The sequence below is a fragment of the Cupressus sempervirens genome, chromosome 3 (assembly GCF_028749045.1).
Source record: "Cupressus sempervirens isolate cs-2001-9-10 chromosome 3, ASM2874904v1, whole genome shotgun sequence".
Classification (NCBI taxonomy): domain Eukaryota; kingdom Viridiplantae; phylum Streptophyta; class Pinopsida; order Cupressales; family Cupressaceae; genus Cupressus; species Cupressus sempervirens.
Window position 1 is genome coordinate 212,516,656 of NC_143120.1, and position 17,462 is coordinate 212,534,117.

The 17,462-nt window shown below is 37.2% G+C and overlaps 1 protein-coding gene across 8 annotated transcripts; it reads right to left on the reverse strand.

Annotated features, from left to right (window-relative positions):
* Positions 1–4,765: 4,765 nt before the first annotated feature.
* On the reverse strand, positions 4,766–17,146 carry LOC149565571 (uncharacterized). Of its 8 annotated transcripts, none has more exons than XM_089819089.1 (5): positions 16,595–17,146; positions 16,422–16,505; positions 13,557–13,817; positions 13,282–13,340; positions 4,766–5,822 (listed from the first exon to the last, which is right to left on the reverse strand). In XM_089819089.1, the coding sequence occupies exons 1-3, from the start codon at positions 16,647–16,649 to the stop codon at positions 13,780–13,782; spliced, it is 177 nt and encodes a 58-aa protein (XP_089675215.1). In that variant the 5' UTR covers positions 16,650–17,146; the 3' UTR covers positions 4,766–5,822; positions 13,282–13,340; positions 13,557–13,779. The 8 variants fall into 7 exon arrangements, with proteins under 8 accessions (XP_089675215.1, XP_089675217.1, XP_089675212.1 ...); XM_089819091.1 differs by having other exon boundaries at positions 13,282–13,337; positions 16,595–17,118; XM_089819086.1 differs by having other exon boundaries at positions 13,282–13,337; positions 16,595–17,116.
* Positions 17,147–17,462: the final 316 nt, after the last annotated feature.

The window sequence follows — 17,462 nt, forward strand, 5'->3', positions numbered from 1 at the left end:
CTCACTATATCAGTCATTGTTGAAGGCACCTATTGTCACCAAATGCACATATGTATACATAGAAATGGAATTTATGATCCCATATAATGCACACAACCAAAACGGAAATTGTCAACACAATGAATGATGATGACAAAAAATAATATCTCAATACATCAGTCATTGTTAAAGGGACCTATTCTCAACAAATGTGTATATATAGAAATGGAATTATATTTATTGATTATATGTTAGACCAAAAAGATCCACCTTATAGTCACTTAGCTAAACCGACAAGAATACAATTAGAAACTTTACCAAAAAGAGGATGCGGCCTACAAAATGAACATTGCTTATTGAAGACCATAAAAGGAATTTAGTAATTCGAGTTAATTGTTCTATGATTTTTAAGTTCTTTACTTGACCTTATATTTTCTCTAACCTACATAAGTATATATCTATTTAGAGTTTTGATGCACGTGCATTATGATTAAATGGACATATTATATGTGTTGAGTATGGATAAGGCAATGGTTGAATTATTATTTGTATATATTCATATGTGAGTGTGTTACCTTATATGTGTTGAGTATGGATAAGGCAATGGTTGAATTAGTATTTGTATATATTCATATGTGAGTGTGTTACCTTATTACTTTAAGGTTGTCATTGTTGTCAACCCAATGAAGATAAGGAGTTATATAAGTTTGATGTCATTCTTGATATAAGAAGATTGTTAACAATATGTGTTCAAGTGTTGCCATTAATGTCTGCATCGGCATCAACTTAATGAAGAGTTACACGAGTTAAATATTGTACTAATGAGGACTTACATGAATTCAACATTGTATTCAATTAAGACAAAAATGAAGTGTTTAATGGAGTCATTTAACTGGTTATGAGAAGGTGAAATATCATGAAACGATTGAAAAACAGAGATGCAATACACAAGAAGAAAATAGACAAGAGAAGAACTAGCAACTTTATATTATTGAATAATATTAGTCTATGCATAGGGTTGAACGAACAACCTACATCCCTAAAATGTTGCAAAGGAGATTAACAAATAACTATTAAGAGTTTGATAACACACTAAGAGGATTTGACACCGCAACAAGAGGAATGGACAAGAGGACTACTCTAGGCGGCTAACTAGATCTAAGAGAAAGATCTACAGTTAGTCATTTGTTTTAACTAGAACTCTATGACACAACTACAATTAAACTAGACTCTTGCTGCCAATAACTCAAACTTGAGATGCCACATTTGTAGCATTATTATTCATTACTCCAACAAAAACAACATTTGAAGTTTGACATGCAATAAAAAGTAAGTGAAATCAAGCTTTGAATGGTTGATTGTTATGATGTCTAATGATGATGATGAGAACTCAATATGTTGAATATCCAAAGAGATGACAAGTGTGAGAAGTTATTATTTGGAAAAAAGAGTATTTGAAGTCCTTATAGAATAATGTGTTGCATTGCTCTACATAAGAAGATAGGTGGCTTGCTATTTTGGTTCTATAATATATTATTTGTGCAAATTGCACTAACCTATTTTCAAGTCCACTAGCGAGTTATGTTTTTTTGTTTGCTTACAATAAGGATGGTTGCAAGGAATTGTCAGGGCAAGTCCATATAATGTTTTCATTGTTTCATATTGATGTTTCCAAGTGTGTAGTTTGGTGGAAATGTTCCTAATGTTTGGGCAGTGTCCCAGTTCAAATTTCATGTGCTGGTTTGCTGTGAAAGTGAAGTTATGATGTTCTTAGTACAACTTTGTCGTCTGTGTTGGTTACAATGATTTGATTTGTATTCTTTTGGTCTAGATATGCTTGAGAGGAAGTGTCAACAAGATAACTTTCTTGGTAGATTGTGATCTACATTGAGTTATGAACTTAGTGAAGGTTTATGGTGTCTTGTCTTGAATATAGCTATGGCTTCCTGTTCCTATGAACAATTTTCTAGTTTGATACTAGCACCTTGGGTTAATTTATGGTTATTCATTGAAAAAAGTTTACTTGGGATTGGTGTTGAGTTGTTTCATTGATCTATATTTTATCAGTAGCGGTTCATTCAAAGCGAACTCTCATAAGAATGAATGGGACACTTTACACACATTGGAACTAGGCGATGCTCAAAGAAGTGAAGCACCAGGACTTCTAAGGAGTTCACCCATCCCAGAACTACTCCAGCTTGAGCGTGCTTAACTATGGAGGAGTTTTCTCCATGGTTAAATCCACTCTACTAGCAACCCCATTTCCAAAACCTTCACCAAGTATTGTGCCTCTTTATGAGTCATTCATTAAAAAGTTGCTTAATCTCATCAATTGATAAGTAGGAGATATTTTCCACAGCAAATCAAGTTGTGATATTGTGATTTGCTGTCAAGATTTAACAACCCATTTATCATGAGAATGAATGGAACACATAACATTCATTAGATGTAGGCAACACTCACAAAGGTGAAAAATTGGGACTTCCCGAAAGGTCACCCAAGTCTTGCTTCTCCATTGACACAAGATAAAGTTTCTAAATGTTTGGCTTCTCCCATCGACAAGAGTTGGGGATTTTGACACTATAGATCACCCATTGAATCTTCTCTGGTATGTTTTCATATATTATAAGAGGATCCCTGGCATGTATAAAAATTCTAGGATTTTATTGAACTGTTGCTGTTACTTTTTCCATTTTATCTGCACTTTGCAGGGTGTGAAAAGTGGTATGGCGGCCATGACGAGGATTTGTCCCATGAAGCAGCTTCTGGCCAGGTGCCAACTGCAGAAACATAATTGCTTCTAAAGGGACTAACATTTCTTTCCTCAATTGTTTTCATTTAGTTAAATGTACTCTTTACTATGGTGGTTTAGCGTTGTATATGAAATTTCCTCGGGCGATAAGTTCACAGTTGTTCATCGTGTGGGGTGTTTTAAACTTGATAAAGTTTTTGTTTCCTACCAAAGCCCACAAATAAGGAAATATAAACTTCGTATCCTTTTTAGGTTTTTCCAAAGATGATCAGCCCATATTTTCCGATGTCCTCCTGCTGCAGAGATATTTTAGGTTTCTATGTATGGGATTATATTTGTGAAGGGTGTTGTATTTGATTTGTTTTTTATAACTTTAGGATCAGATTGCTCGATCTATTTGTATGTATTGATAATGCATTGGCAAGAGGTGGGCACTAATCAGGGTAATCATGAATATGGTACACATTGATCACCTCACCTCATTTCATATTTTGCAACGTGTTTAGGAGGCTGACTGACACCTAAAGTTCCCAATATTGACACAATTTGAGAGTGCTAGATCAACAAGCCATTATGATGCTGCTTGACCTTTTTCGTAAAGGTATTTATTGTGTTCTTTATGGTGTGTACACTGTCCACACACATCTTTGAAGGAATGTAGTTTTCTCTGCAATATGCCTGCGTACAAATATTGATAAAATAAATATTACAATTGCTTCTCGTAGTCAGAAACAGTTGCATCATTTGCTATTTGTTATGGAAACCTGTTACCATTAAGGTCAATATTATTTAGTTATCGATGGACAGTCATATCAACAATGTAATTTTCATCACATAAGCAAAGTATTGGTGGGTTTTATTAGTTGCAAGTGTGATTCTTTCGCAGCAGCAGCACAACCCACAATTTTCCAATCTTCATCGAATGCACTCTCATCAATCCTTGTCTGTGAAATATAAGGGTTTCGGGTTTCCTATTAATTGCAAAGTTGTCAGCACCACAACCCACAATTTTCCAATCTTCATCGAATGCACTCTCATCAATCCTTGTCTGTGAAATATGAGGGTTTCGGGTTTCCTATTAATTGCAAAGTTGACATACTTCTTTTTCCCTTGTTCTTCACAGTTGTGCATCAAATATTTTGGCCAAAAGTATTTGACAACAAAATTTAAAGAAGATTTTCAGGAAAATCTTCACGCTGGATCTTAGTGGCCTTTCATCTACTCTAGAAAGATTGTCATCTATGTATATTCAAAACGTGGACTAAAAATTATGTGGAGAAAACCATTTCAATTCTTTACGAAAGATGTCATATATTCTTTGTTAAAATTGTCATGTAGATCTATCAAGATTACTTTTATGTCGGCAACATCTTTCATTGTTTTCAAAGACTTCTTTAAACATCTATTTATTAGTCTGATTATCTAATTTGTAATTTATATATGTGGAAGCAGCATTAAAGATTGGCTTAAATGAAATCTATTAAAAAACTATGTTGCTCATCCCATTCAAGAAAATAGCTTGGAAGGTGAGTGGGCCATTGAAGCAATCATAATGAATATAGAGCGAATAAACCCTAATGATATAGATTTTTGAGAAAAAGCTGCTACATTTAGTACTACTGATAAATAATTCCAGCCAACTTTTGCTTTACAAAGCTTTTTAAAGGATGCAGCGTCACTCGTTTAAAATATGCAGTACTTCACAAACTCATAAAGAATCTGAATTTCTTTTGCAATAGGTTATAGGTCTATTTACTACAACGGATAAACAATACCAGCCCAATTTTCTCTACAAATATTTTAAAAGACAGCAACATTCTTTCTTCAAAATATTCAGTACAGACTTATGAAGAATTTTTATGCTACAGGCAATAGGCCATTGGTCTATTTACTACAACTGACTTATAACACCAGCCCGATTTTCTTTGCAAAGATCTTTATTGCAACATTGTTCCTCTATAATATCAGAAACTGAAGAATCTGATGTTATTTTTTTCTTTAGGCCGTTAAAACATACAGCTCTTCACAAACTCATAAAAAAACTGAATTCTTTTTTCTATAGGCCTTTAAAATATAGAGTACTTCACAACCATATAAACATAAAAAGTAAGCAAGCAATGAGAAAGACGAAATAAAAATGGTTAGTGTGATGTAGTATGACCAAAATGAGGACGCCTGAGAGGTAAACATTCCAATTGCCTGAAATCCCCTCAGGGCGACCATGGCCATTAGAGACAAGTCACTTCTTTCTTTGCATGTCGGATAACAGGTAGTGGCCTTCGTAGTGGAAGCAAGCAAAAAATTCTGGAGTATGCCCGCTTAGCCAATAGCACAGAAAGCTTACTACTTATTTCTTGCCACCGTCACTATACAGAAGAATAATTGTTTGGTTGTTCTGAACTGTCTAACACTAGCTCAAATAGAGACCAAGACCCAAACCAGGATCTATGGATGACCTCCAAGAAAATCTGCAAGAATTATTTAACCAATAAACAATTAAGTTTTTCTAACCTGTACTTTTGATATATTAAGCGCAGTTTCTCTTATCTCATATATCGTAAAATTTGCTCCAGATAGGGCAAGTTGACTAACATTCCAGTCCTGACCTTCAGAGCTTCATTTTATCTCCCTTTCTTTCACCAATGGATCGCACTAAATTCCCAAAGTCCTTCCGCAGCATGAGAGTATGGAAAAAGTCTTCACAAAAGACAACCATCCCAACAGCACAGACCATCTAATTTCACACTTCCTCAAAATCAGCTTTCCAAAATATTTAAAAATATAAGAACAATGTTAATTTACTTTTAGGACTGGCAATGATGATATCAACACATTGCTGGTTATTTGCTAGTGTCCATGATAAATATGAAGCCCACTTCCACTATGGCCTGATTCAGTTTTAAACAAAAGCTTCTATCACGACGAGGCTCCAGCATAGCAACATTACTACCACAGGCATCTCCAGAGCAAGTTGGTTCACAAGAGCATTTAGTGCGCCTGCGCCAGTTAAGTAGTGAAGCCACAATTGTGATTCCCCACATACACTCATATTGATCTTCTGTAGTACTGAAATTAGGAATAACTAAAAAATCTGCAAGCATTAACAGCAATTGATCAAATTAAGTCAACAAACAAGCAAAGCAAAAGATAGACTTGGATTATGCAAGAGATTTTGTTACATTATTATTATATTGGATAAAATAACTTTCGTTGCATACATTATTATGTTGGTGAAAACTCGTCACATGAAGTAAAAATGCAGCAAAGAGAAAGATAGTTGAGCAAGAAATTTTATTGAAAGCTGGTCTACCTATGAATATGCAAAAGTATGTGAATTATTTTCCTGTTTTCTTTCTTAGTGCTTTATGCATTCCCTTAAAAGGTGCTGTTGTCTTTCATACATAAATAAAAAAGCCTATAATATCAAATATCGGTGTCTATAAATACAAGCATTTATATGTGCTTGCAAAGCGTGTACTAGCTTTCACTGTTTGAGATCAACTGTTTGTAATGGGCACCCTGGAAATGCCCAAAAACTGAACCAATTGCTGATAGAGATTTTAATGTCTTTGCATAGATTTGAAACCACATAACATGAACAAGAAGGAATTTATGCAAACTGAAGATTGAACTACTGTTGAAATAATATTAATTTTCAAACTAATAAAATCAAATACATAGCAAACTTTTCTACTTACTAATTACTCCAGCATTATAACATGTAAAATCATCCCTTCACAATGGCATAAGTATCGGACAAGGAGTGGGAAATTATGAGCAAACACCCGATCTGCCTATAGCTGGGAATGCACCGAAGCTGCCCATTAATGAAGCTGATAGCAATGAATTCCAAAGGCCAAACCCCAAGGGAATGATGTCTAAAATGTCACAAGAGAGGTTAGACGTCCTCTAATGCCAAGAACAGATCTGTAACTCTCGCATTCAGTTTCTTCTCATATTCAACCTTGCCTAACAATAGCTACAAGCTCTCCTTTTATTCCTACTTCATAGGGTCGACCACTTTACACAAGCAATGTGGGATAAATAAAATTAAATAAAAGAAAGAAAAGGCTAACGGTTGCACAACTGGACAACTGCTAAAGTGGGGACATTACAGTCTGCCCCCTTTGAAATTGTTTGTCGTCAAGCAATCTCAGTCCTGTTTGTTACAACACTTGCTCACTCCCAAGTAGCATCTTCCTCTGGCAAGTCTCTCCATCCGACTAAATATTCTTTAATCACCCTGTTCTGCAGAGTCCCTTTCCTGGTATCCAAAATAGCCTCAGGAAACAATACAAGCTTTCCCTCCTCATCCAATGGTGGCAAAACTGCAAAAGGCACAACTCTCTGACCAATGGCTTTCTTGAGCCTAGACACATGAAACACATTATGCGCCTGACTGCCCTTCAGAAGCTCAATCTCGTAGGCAACCTCTCCCACCCTGCAAATCGCTCTGTAAGGGCCATAAAACCTAGGCTTCAACTTCTCTGCTCTGCTCTTCTTGAGTGATGACTATCTGTATGATTGTAACCTAAAGTAAACCATATCCCCAACCTCAAAGCTACGTTCTATCCGGTGCTGGTCAGCATACAATTTTTACTGATTTTGGGCTGCTTGTATATTCTCCTTGAGCACCCTCAAAATATCCTGACTATCCTGCAAGAAGTCTTTGGCTCTGGGCACTCTACTATCCCCCAAAACCAAATCCATGAAGCTAGGTGCTTCATAACCATACAGTGCCATGAATGGAGTCATCTTGATGGACATATGATAAGTGGTGTTATAACAGTACTCTCCCATATGTAGCCATTTGACCCAAGCTCTTTGTTGTGCAGTCACATAGTTCCTCATATATCCTTCCACCCATTTATTCACAATCTATGTCTGCCCATCTGTCTATGGATGATAAGTAGTGCTAGGTGTAAGATCTGTGCCACACAACCCAAAGAATGTCTACCAAAAAACACTCATAAATTTACTATCCCGATCACTGACAATGAAACTAGTTAGCCTATGTAACTTGAATATCTCTCTGAAGAAAAGATCAGCCAACTGTGTTGCTGTGTAGGTGGATGGAATAGCAAAGAAGTGAGCAAACTTCGTCAGTCGATCAACTACCACATAGATGCAATCTCTCCCTTGTACTCGTGGTAACCCGGTAAAAAAGTCCATTGAAATACTTTCCCATTTCCTATCCGAAATGGGTAAAGGTTGTAACAACCCTGCAGGATATGTGTGCTCTCCCTTATTCTGCTGACAAACTGCACACTCCCTGACATGCTTCTGAACATCATCCTTGAGCCCTTTCCATGTGAACCGCTCACAGATCTGCCTATAGGTCTTAAAGACCCCTGGATGTCCAGTTGTAGGTGCATCATGAAATGCCTTTAGTATTACCTACCTAAATTGTGATGAAGGAATTAAAAATATCCTACCTTGGAACTTGATCAATCCGTCCATCACCACGTAACGATCATCCTATATGGTGCCGGCAATCACTCCAAAAGCCTAAGTGTCCCTCACATACTCTGTTGTAATCTTATTTCTCCAATCTCCTGTAATCTTAGCTAGAGCACAAATATGAGGTCTCCTAGATAAAGCATCTACCACCACATTCTTCTTCCCTTTGACAAACTCAATGTCAAAGTCATACGCCTGCAACTTCGTAATCCACTTCTATTGTCTATCATGCAAATCTTGCTCACTCATGAAGTATTTGATGTTGTTGTGATCAGTCTTGATAACAAACTTCTCCCCAATTCGGTAGGACCGAAACTTGGCCAATGCATGCATAATAGCCAACATCTCCCGATCATAGATGGAATAACTCCTCTCCACTCCACAGAGCTTCCTACTCTCAAATGCAATGGGATGCTTCTCCTGCATCAAGACTATCCCAATCCCATCACTTAACGCAACACAATGAAGCTCAAATGGCTTCATGAAGTCCAATTGAGCTAATACTGGACATGATGACATCACTTTCTTGAAATGATCAAAGCATCTCTGAGCTTCCCCTATCCATACAAAGGCTCCTTTCCAGTAAGGTCTGTCAAGGGTGCAGTAGTCTATGAAAATCCCTTAACAAATCTCCTATAAAACCTGCAGAGACCAAAGAACCCCTTAAGCTGTGTGAGGTTCGTAGGAGTAGGCCAATCAATAATAGCTCTAATCTTTTCAGGATCTACCCGAACTCCATATGCGCTGATGATATGCCCAAGGTATAGTAACTCAATCAACCCAAACTCGCACTTAGATTCCTTGGCATATAGTGACTCTTTCTCCAAAACGGACGACACCATCTCAAGATGTTGTAAATGCTCCTCCCAAGTCTTACTGAAGACCAAAATGTCATCAAAGAAAATCAGGACAAATCTCCTAAGCTGCCCCCTGAAAACCTGATTCATGCAACTCTGGAACGTAGCAGGGGCATTGGTTAGCCCGAATGGCATAACCAAAAACTCAAAGTGGTCATAGTGACATCGAAAAGTTGTCTTCTCAATGTCCTCCACCCTCATCCTAATCTGATGATACCCTGACCATAAATCAATCTTCATAAAAAAGCATGCACCATGCAACTCATCAATCAACTCATCTATCTGTGGGATGGGATATATGTTCTTAATGGTCTTCTTATTTAATGCCCTGTAATCGATGCACATGTGCATCGTCTCATCCTTCTTCTTTACCAATATTACTGCTAAAGCAAAGGGGCTCTTACTAGGCCTGATATGCTCTTACTAGGCCTGATATGCCCCATCTCCAACAAATTCTTAATCGTCTTTTCTATCTCATCCTTGTGTTTCTTAGGATAACGATAGGGAGTAATCATTACCAGTTTGGCTCCCTCCTCGAGTTCAATAAAATGCTCCATTCCCCTGTCAAGAGGAACCACATGCAAAATCTCACCAAAAACTTTAACATGCCTATCAAGTATCTCCTAGATATCTAGTGGATGACTCTTCACCTGTGGTTCCTGTGAGGCTAGCATAGTAAAACATGTTGTCGCCCACTCTACATCATCATGCCGAAACAGTGTCTGCATTCTCCTCATGGAGATTACTCTATAGCTCCCATCTGAAAGTCCTCTAGGTACAACAGTTCTGCTCTCATGCTGAAACCTCATCTCCAATTTTGCTAGATTGAGTGTGAACTCGACTAGTGAAGCCATCCACGTCATATCGAGGATGACATCATAGTCTCCCATGTCTACCACACAAAACTCATCCTCCAACTCATAGCCATCTCCAAACTTGATGTGAAGATTAGATATCTTTCAAGTGCATAATAATTTGTCACCATTAGCTACCATGACTCTAAATCCGACATGCTCCTCAGTCTGTAAACCTCTCTTGGCTACCAAGTGTGCATCTATGAAATTATGTGGCCCCAGTGTCAATGAGTGAGATCACTTTCTACCCCTGGATAGTACTCCTAACCTTAAATGTGATTGCCTTTTGAGCTCCTGTTAATCGTGCCAATGACTTCTCATCCTCAGGAATGTTGCTCTCCTCTGTAGTGCTATCCTCGTCTGAATCAGAGTGTTGATCCTCCCTCTCTGACTATGACTCCTCTTCTGAGAAATACTCCATTTGATTTGCCTTAGCCTTGAGGGGACACTTATGAGATAAGTCCCAAGGCTCTCTGCAATGAAAACATAGCTTCTTCCTTCTTAGCTCATTCAGGGTGTCATCCAACTTATTATCCCTTTTTGACTGGGCATTCTTGTACAAAGATTTTTTGTCCTTCTCCTTGTCCTTCTTCATATATGAACACCTGACCTAAAATATGCTCCTAAAAGAAGAAGGTGTTAAGTCACAAGGCCTTTTAGTGGCCTCTTGTAACATAGTTGGGTCATGCCCCTTGACCCAACCTCGTAAGGGATCTAAGAGTCCATCGGTAAACAACACTACTAACCTCCTCTCTAAAATATTTGTGACCAACACAGCTAACCTCTAAAATTCACTAATATACGTCTCAACTGATCCCCACTGCTTGAGTTGTGCCAACTCCTTAAACTGTAACTCGGGATCTTTGGTATCAAATCTCTCTGAGTCTCTTAGTGAACTCCTCATAAGATGTGATCTAATTATGTCCCAAGGTTACCATGCCATGGTGCCACCACTCATGCGTCGGTCCATCCAAGTGAATAGCTGCATACTTTATAGCCTCCTCCTCAGGCATAAGATTCAACCGCAAGTATGTATCTACCTTCTGCACCCAAGCTCGTGCAATCATCTTCCCTGAAGCATCATAATAAGGTAAAGAAAGTTTCCCAACTTTCTTTCTCAGCTCAAAATTTTGATTTCTCCCTCCTGATTTGGGCATGTGTCTCATCCTCAAGTCCATATAATCTTTGAGGAAAATATCCGCCTAAAACTCCGGTCCACTAGCCTCCCAGTCCCTCCTGAACTGATCCTGTAACTCGGTAATCTGTAGTTCACTTACTAGTTGAACCGGATCTCTGGGTGGGAAGGTGGGTAGAAGAGGTCTCGAGCTCGCTGTTCGAGCTAGGCGTGCAACATGTCTAAAGTTATCAGCCTCATTCCCATTGTTGCCATGTCCATTATTACCATTAATGTTATTCTCAGGACCATCGTTGTTGCCTCAACCTCCATTATTATCATTGCCCCTATTGTTATCGTTCCCCCCATTGTTGTTGTTTTCATTGTTAGCATCACCTGGATTAATATTAACACCCATCTGTCTAGCCATAAGCTGCAACATCATATCCATTCGCATATTCTACTCCTATTGCATATGCTGCCCCTCCTCTAATGTAACCAGTAACCGTCTGAACATTACCTCCTCCTGATTTGGACCGATATTTCTTGCCTCCACCTAATTTTGTATTTCTATACTCTTGGTCACCTATACTACTGTCTTGTTCAAAGAATATCTTCTCTGTGTCTGTATGACTAGATTGTATGTCCCTCTGCACGAATGAACTAGACTGTTGGCTCTGCAAGTCTGAACTCCTACTTTGTCTTGCTCTGGTATTGCGAAAATTATAAAGCCCCTGACGCATGCTCAAACATAAATGCTTAGCCTTTTAAATTTCTGATTTTAGCATTTTGACATTTTGTCAAAACACTTTTCCCTCTATCTGGCTGTTCCGAATTCACTATAGGACCTCCACAGGATGGTAGGACTTATAGCTCTGATACCACTGTAATGGGCACCCTAGAAATGCCCAAAAACTGAACCAATTGTTGATAGAGATTTTAATGTCTTTCCATAGATTTGAAACAACATAACATGAACAAGAAGGAATTTATGCAAACTAAAGATTGAACTACTGTTGAAATAATATTAATTTTCAAACTAATAAAATCAAATACATAGCAAACTTTTCTACTCACTAATTACTCCAGCATTATAACATGTAAAATCATCCCTTCACAATGGCATAAGTATCAGACAAGGAGTGGGAATGATATGAGCAAACACCTGATCTGCCTATAGCTGGAAATGCGCTTAAGTTGCCCGTTAATGAAGCTGATAGCAATGAATTCCAAAGGCCAAACCCCAACGGAATGATGTCTAGAATGTCACAAGAGAGGATAAACGTCCTCTAATGCCAAAACAAATTCGTAATGCTCACATCCAATTTCTTCTCGTATTCAACCTTGCCTAACAATAGCGACAAGCTCTCCTTTTATTCCTACTTCATAGGGTCGACCACTTCACACAAGCAATGTGGGATAAATTAAATTAAATAAAAAGCTAACGGTCGCACAACTGGACAACTACTAAAGTGGGGACATTACACTGTTCTTGCATCCCTGATCTGAACTTCATTTTTGTAAACAACTATAGAAATAGAAAAAGTAATGTCAGCCATTGATCCTTGTACTTGGATGGATAAAAACAATAGTTGTATTTCCTTTCCTAGTTTCCTAATACAAGATGCTTCTACACAGACTGTCAAATCTTTTTCTACTTGGGATTATTTTTGTATAATTAATAAAACCACTTACCATCTGTAATTATTCTTTGTTTTGAAGCAATAGAGAGACATAAATTACGAAATTAATTTTGAATACATGCACTCACCTTGTTCTCTAATAATGTCTCTTTCTTCTTGTATTTGATTTATGACCCCTTTTTCTACATCCTACAAAGGAGGGCTTATAATTTTCATGTTCCTCAACTCTTTCCTTTTATGTTTTCAGAAAGGGATTTGTAGCTTTGATGAATGGAATGACTTTTGTACAATTTACTTAGATTGAAACATGGTATTATTTAATTATTTGCCTCATCTTTATTGGTCAATAAATTTTGGAACAATGAATTTAAACAATCAGCTGAGTTTTGAAACTTATCATTGGTAGTATTAAATGATTTCCAACCATCTGCAATATGAATAACAATGATCAAGTCAAAAAATATTTTTCAAAATTTTAATAGTTCACTAAAAAATGATAGTTTATAAACTAATTAACGTTGAGAATCATAAAATCTTTATTATTTAAACCTAAATCTCAAATGATAAAGATGAAAACAGACAACCAAAAAATCTTTAAATTAATCTACATGTACAAGTTTACCTTTCAACACAAGGATGTCTTTTGTCATTTCAGTCTCCCACAAGATGTTCTTGACCCTACTATACATTGAAATGCATATTGTTCTGGATTAGTTTAAATTGTTCTGTAAATGAAAAACTATTTATCAGTCCCCCACAAGAGACTCTGCTACACATTGAAATGCATATTGTTCTGGATTAGTTTAAATTGTTCTAAAAATAAAAAACTATTTACGTTTAAATGTTTTAAGTGATTAGTACACAAAATATCATAAATACAAATAAACACAATTGTACCTTCTGTCCATTGGAAAATTCCATAATCATGTGTGTCATATCTTTTGCAATGGCAACATGACATCTACTTCTGCAGTCTATCCAACATGACATCTACTTCTGCAGTCTATCCAACATGACATCTACTTCGGCAGCTTACCTCAAAACATATATACATTAGCAAATATGTATCTCTCTTATTCATCAACTTTGTGAGGCTACAATCTATTGTTCACATACTGTGTCAATCCCCACACCCATCAATGATAAGGACACAGTCACCTGCCAAGAAATGTTATCCCTAATAAGTCTCTTGAAAGAATTAAATAAATCAATAATTCTAGACTAATAATGATGCCAATAGTAATGCCAAAAATGCTCCAGATTTCTTAAAAAAAGACATGAAAAGAAAAATGCATGGTGTTTTCAGGCAGCCTACAAAGAGGGCAAGTATTAAATTCTCCATTAGCAGCAGTAATGGGGAGCTTCTGCAGGAGTAAACCCCAACTAGAACACTAAAACACTAATTCTTGGGCTCAATAGGTCTGGACCAGAAGCTAGCAAAGAAGAAGAGTCGCGTATCATTGTCAATCTTGATATTCCAGGCAGATTTTAGATGCTGGGCAATGTCATCATCAGAGTCAACAAGGACAGAATATACTAACTTTCATGAGGGAGAGAGGAGTCCCATCACAGCATTTAAAGCTAAGTTACCGATGCTGGTTCTGATGTTGATGCAGGTGCAGGGTGCTGATGCGCAGATGCACAGATTTTTTTATTTATTTTTTTTTGGGGGGGGCGGTGATTTTGGATGCGTTTGGGTGCATCCATATATAATTTTTTTTTTTTTAATTTTTTTTTTGTGTGTGTGTGTGTGTGTGTGTGGGTGCAAACAAAATGAGAAGAGAGCTCAGCTGAAAACAAAATGAGAAGAATGAGCAATGAATAGCATCTTTTAGGGCTATTTTAGGGTTTTGAGGAGAATAGGAGAAAAAATATAATAAAAAAACAATTAAACGCATGTTTTAGTAAGTCACTTAGGTGACTGGGCACTTAAAAAAATTGGATGCTCTTTGCAATCGCCTGGATGCTCTACCGATTCTCTTTGGATGCTTTCCCAAGCATCCCGCACATCCAAGGGAAAGAATCGTGCTTCCTGACAGCACCCATGCAGGACCCTAATGCATCCACATATCACCACACATCAGCACCCGCATCCGGCTTGAAACCAGACGCATCGATATGTTAGATTTAAAGGTAGAGAAGATGAGGGGGTCATCAACACATAGTTTGTGTAGAATAACCTGTATTGTTTCCATTTTTTTCAAAAAATTTAACAACATTCTATCACTTCCATCAAAAAGAACTTCTATCATTTTCATTTCTAATAAGCAATCTATCAACATTCCATCGTTCCAGCTTTCTAAATCATCAACATGACCACACAATCATGAAGACAGATTCTGTTCAAAAACTCATTTCCATTATTTTCAAACCAACCACACTCCATCATTCCAGTGCTTTAAAATTTGAAATCAACAGTATGGCACAAACCACAGCCACGGTTTCTTTGAAAGACTTTCTTCTTCTTCATTTTTATTACAACAATATTTTCTGATAGAAGCACCCTATCGTTTCCATTTTCTTCAGAGAAATCCACCAACACTCCATCATTCTAGTCTTTCAAAATCAACATGAAGAGCACACAACCACAACCACAGATTCAGCAGAAAAGCCTCAGTTCTATCTATTTTTATCTAGGCCACAACTTTTGTATGAAAACATCTTACAATTTCCAATTTTTTCAATAAAAATCCATTAGTTTTTTATGATGACAAATTTTTCGAATAAATGATAAATCCAACATTTTCTTTATTTCTATAAAAGCCTTTACATACCAGGTTTTAAAATCAATAGCACAACTGCACAATCATAATTTTTTCCAAAAAATTAAATAAATAAAACCCAACCACATTTCATCATTCCAGCTTTCAAAAACAACAGAGCTGCACAGCCACAACTTCAGTTTCTGCAGAAAAAAAATTCTACCGAAACGCTGATGAACCCATTTCCATTTATACCACAACCATAAAGTATTAAAGCCCCGTTCCCATAGAAATTTCTTTTCAGAGAAATACATTAGGTTTCCAGAATTCCACATTTTTAAAAAGAGCAGTTCGGTTTTGAGAACGCCATAATATTTTGAAGTAAACCAGTAGGTTTCCATACCACTAACTAGTTTTTATCACAATGTTTCTATCTTTTTCATAGATTTATAATTTTTTTAGCAGATCTCCATTAACCACTATCTAGCTTTCATCGTCCATGTATTTCCATCTCTATCCATAAGAATTTGATGCCTTCCCTTTTTTTTATACCTTAACCAAATTTTTACAAACCAGTTTTAATAATTGATGCCCCTGCCTCCATTTAAAAAATTCAGATGCCTCTCCCAAACTATCATTGATGCCTCCCCCCATACTAAATGTATAGCTGATCTACATCACGACGTCCCTCCAATTTTCATCAGTAATACCTCTCCATCAACCAATTTTCAGCTTACATACTTGATGCCTCTCCATCCACAACGACTGATGATTCTCCATCATTTTTAATTTTTTTCATGCATAAAGTTTTCATCATTGATTAAGTATGTATGGCATTTTATCACTACCGAAAAGGATTCTCTATTAAAAACCCCTTCTTCTTCCGGGAGATGGGTTGAAGAGCTTAAAATCGTTAAACGCCTCATCTCTATGTAGTAAATGAAGAACGAAATAATGAGCAAATAGGACGACCGACCCTAGCACCAACCAGAAATTAAGCATTATTAAAATTACCGAAATCGCAAAATCTCTGTTTTTTTTTCCCTCTAATTTTACTTACATTTATTCATCTTTCCAATTCCGTCCATTCTGAAAAAATCAAAAACTGATTTCCATCGAACTTTGCAGTATGCATTTACAGTCCCTGCAAGTTCAACCACACAATACAATGTTGTGTGTGAATATCACAATAACATCATTATATTCACTTCAATGAAGAATCAAATTGCTTACCAGACAATTTCCGCGTTACATGACGCTGCATGAAGCTCCGGCCAAAATACCTCATAGTAATATATTAATACCTCAGCCCTGGACAGACATAAAAGCTATCTATCTCCTACTTTTGCTTCACCGGATCCAAGGGGAGGGGCTTCGCCTTTGCCCTTCCTTCCTGAGAAAGATCCCAGCGCCCCCCCACGGCAGGGTCCAACCTAAGGAGCGGACCGAGAGTTCCGTTGTTTTATCCAAGGGCCGGGTTAATGCTGGATCCTGCCCTCACTCTCCGAAATAGGCGTCTCCTTGCAGCGAGAGCAAGGCACTTATGGGTTCCCCTATTACTAAGACTGAGGGGGCACTCTATAGTATAGTATAGTCAGTAGGGGCCCTTCCTTACCAACCTTAAAATGGTGGTTTAAGGAAAGGTTCCTAGCCTACTGGCTGGCACCCAAGCAGGCAAGCAGGAAGTTCTGAACTCGTGTGGATACCGGGACATACCTTAGGTACCAATTTTCTCTTTGTGCAAACCCTGTGTCTGAAACCCTAAGACGATCACTTACTCTTTATAAACTCTACATCTGAAACCCTGGTTTAGTATTTTTGGTTGGTGTTATCAGGTTGGTTGGGTCCCTAGGGCACCTCCTTCCTTAAAAATGGAGCTGGTGCCACCAAGATTTTTTAGGGACATTTAACTATGACACTTACATGCAATTTCCCTTAGGGTGCAGTCCCATGGATCAGCAAGATTTATTAATTGTAAAAATTTTGATAATTGTATTGTTTGAGGGAAAAATTATTTTAAATGAAATATTTAAATATTCCTTTATTTTTATTATGGTTTGTATTTTACAAATTTAGCTTCAAATATCTTATGTATTATTAT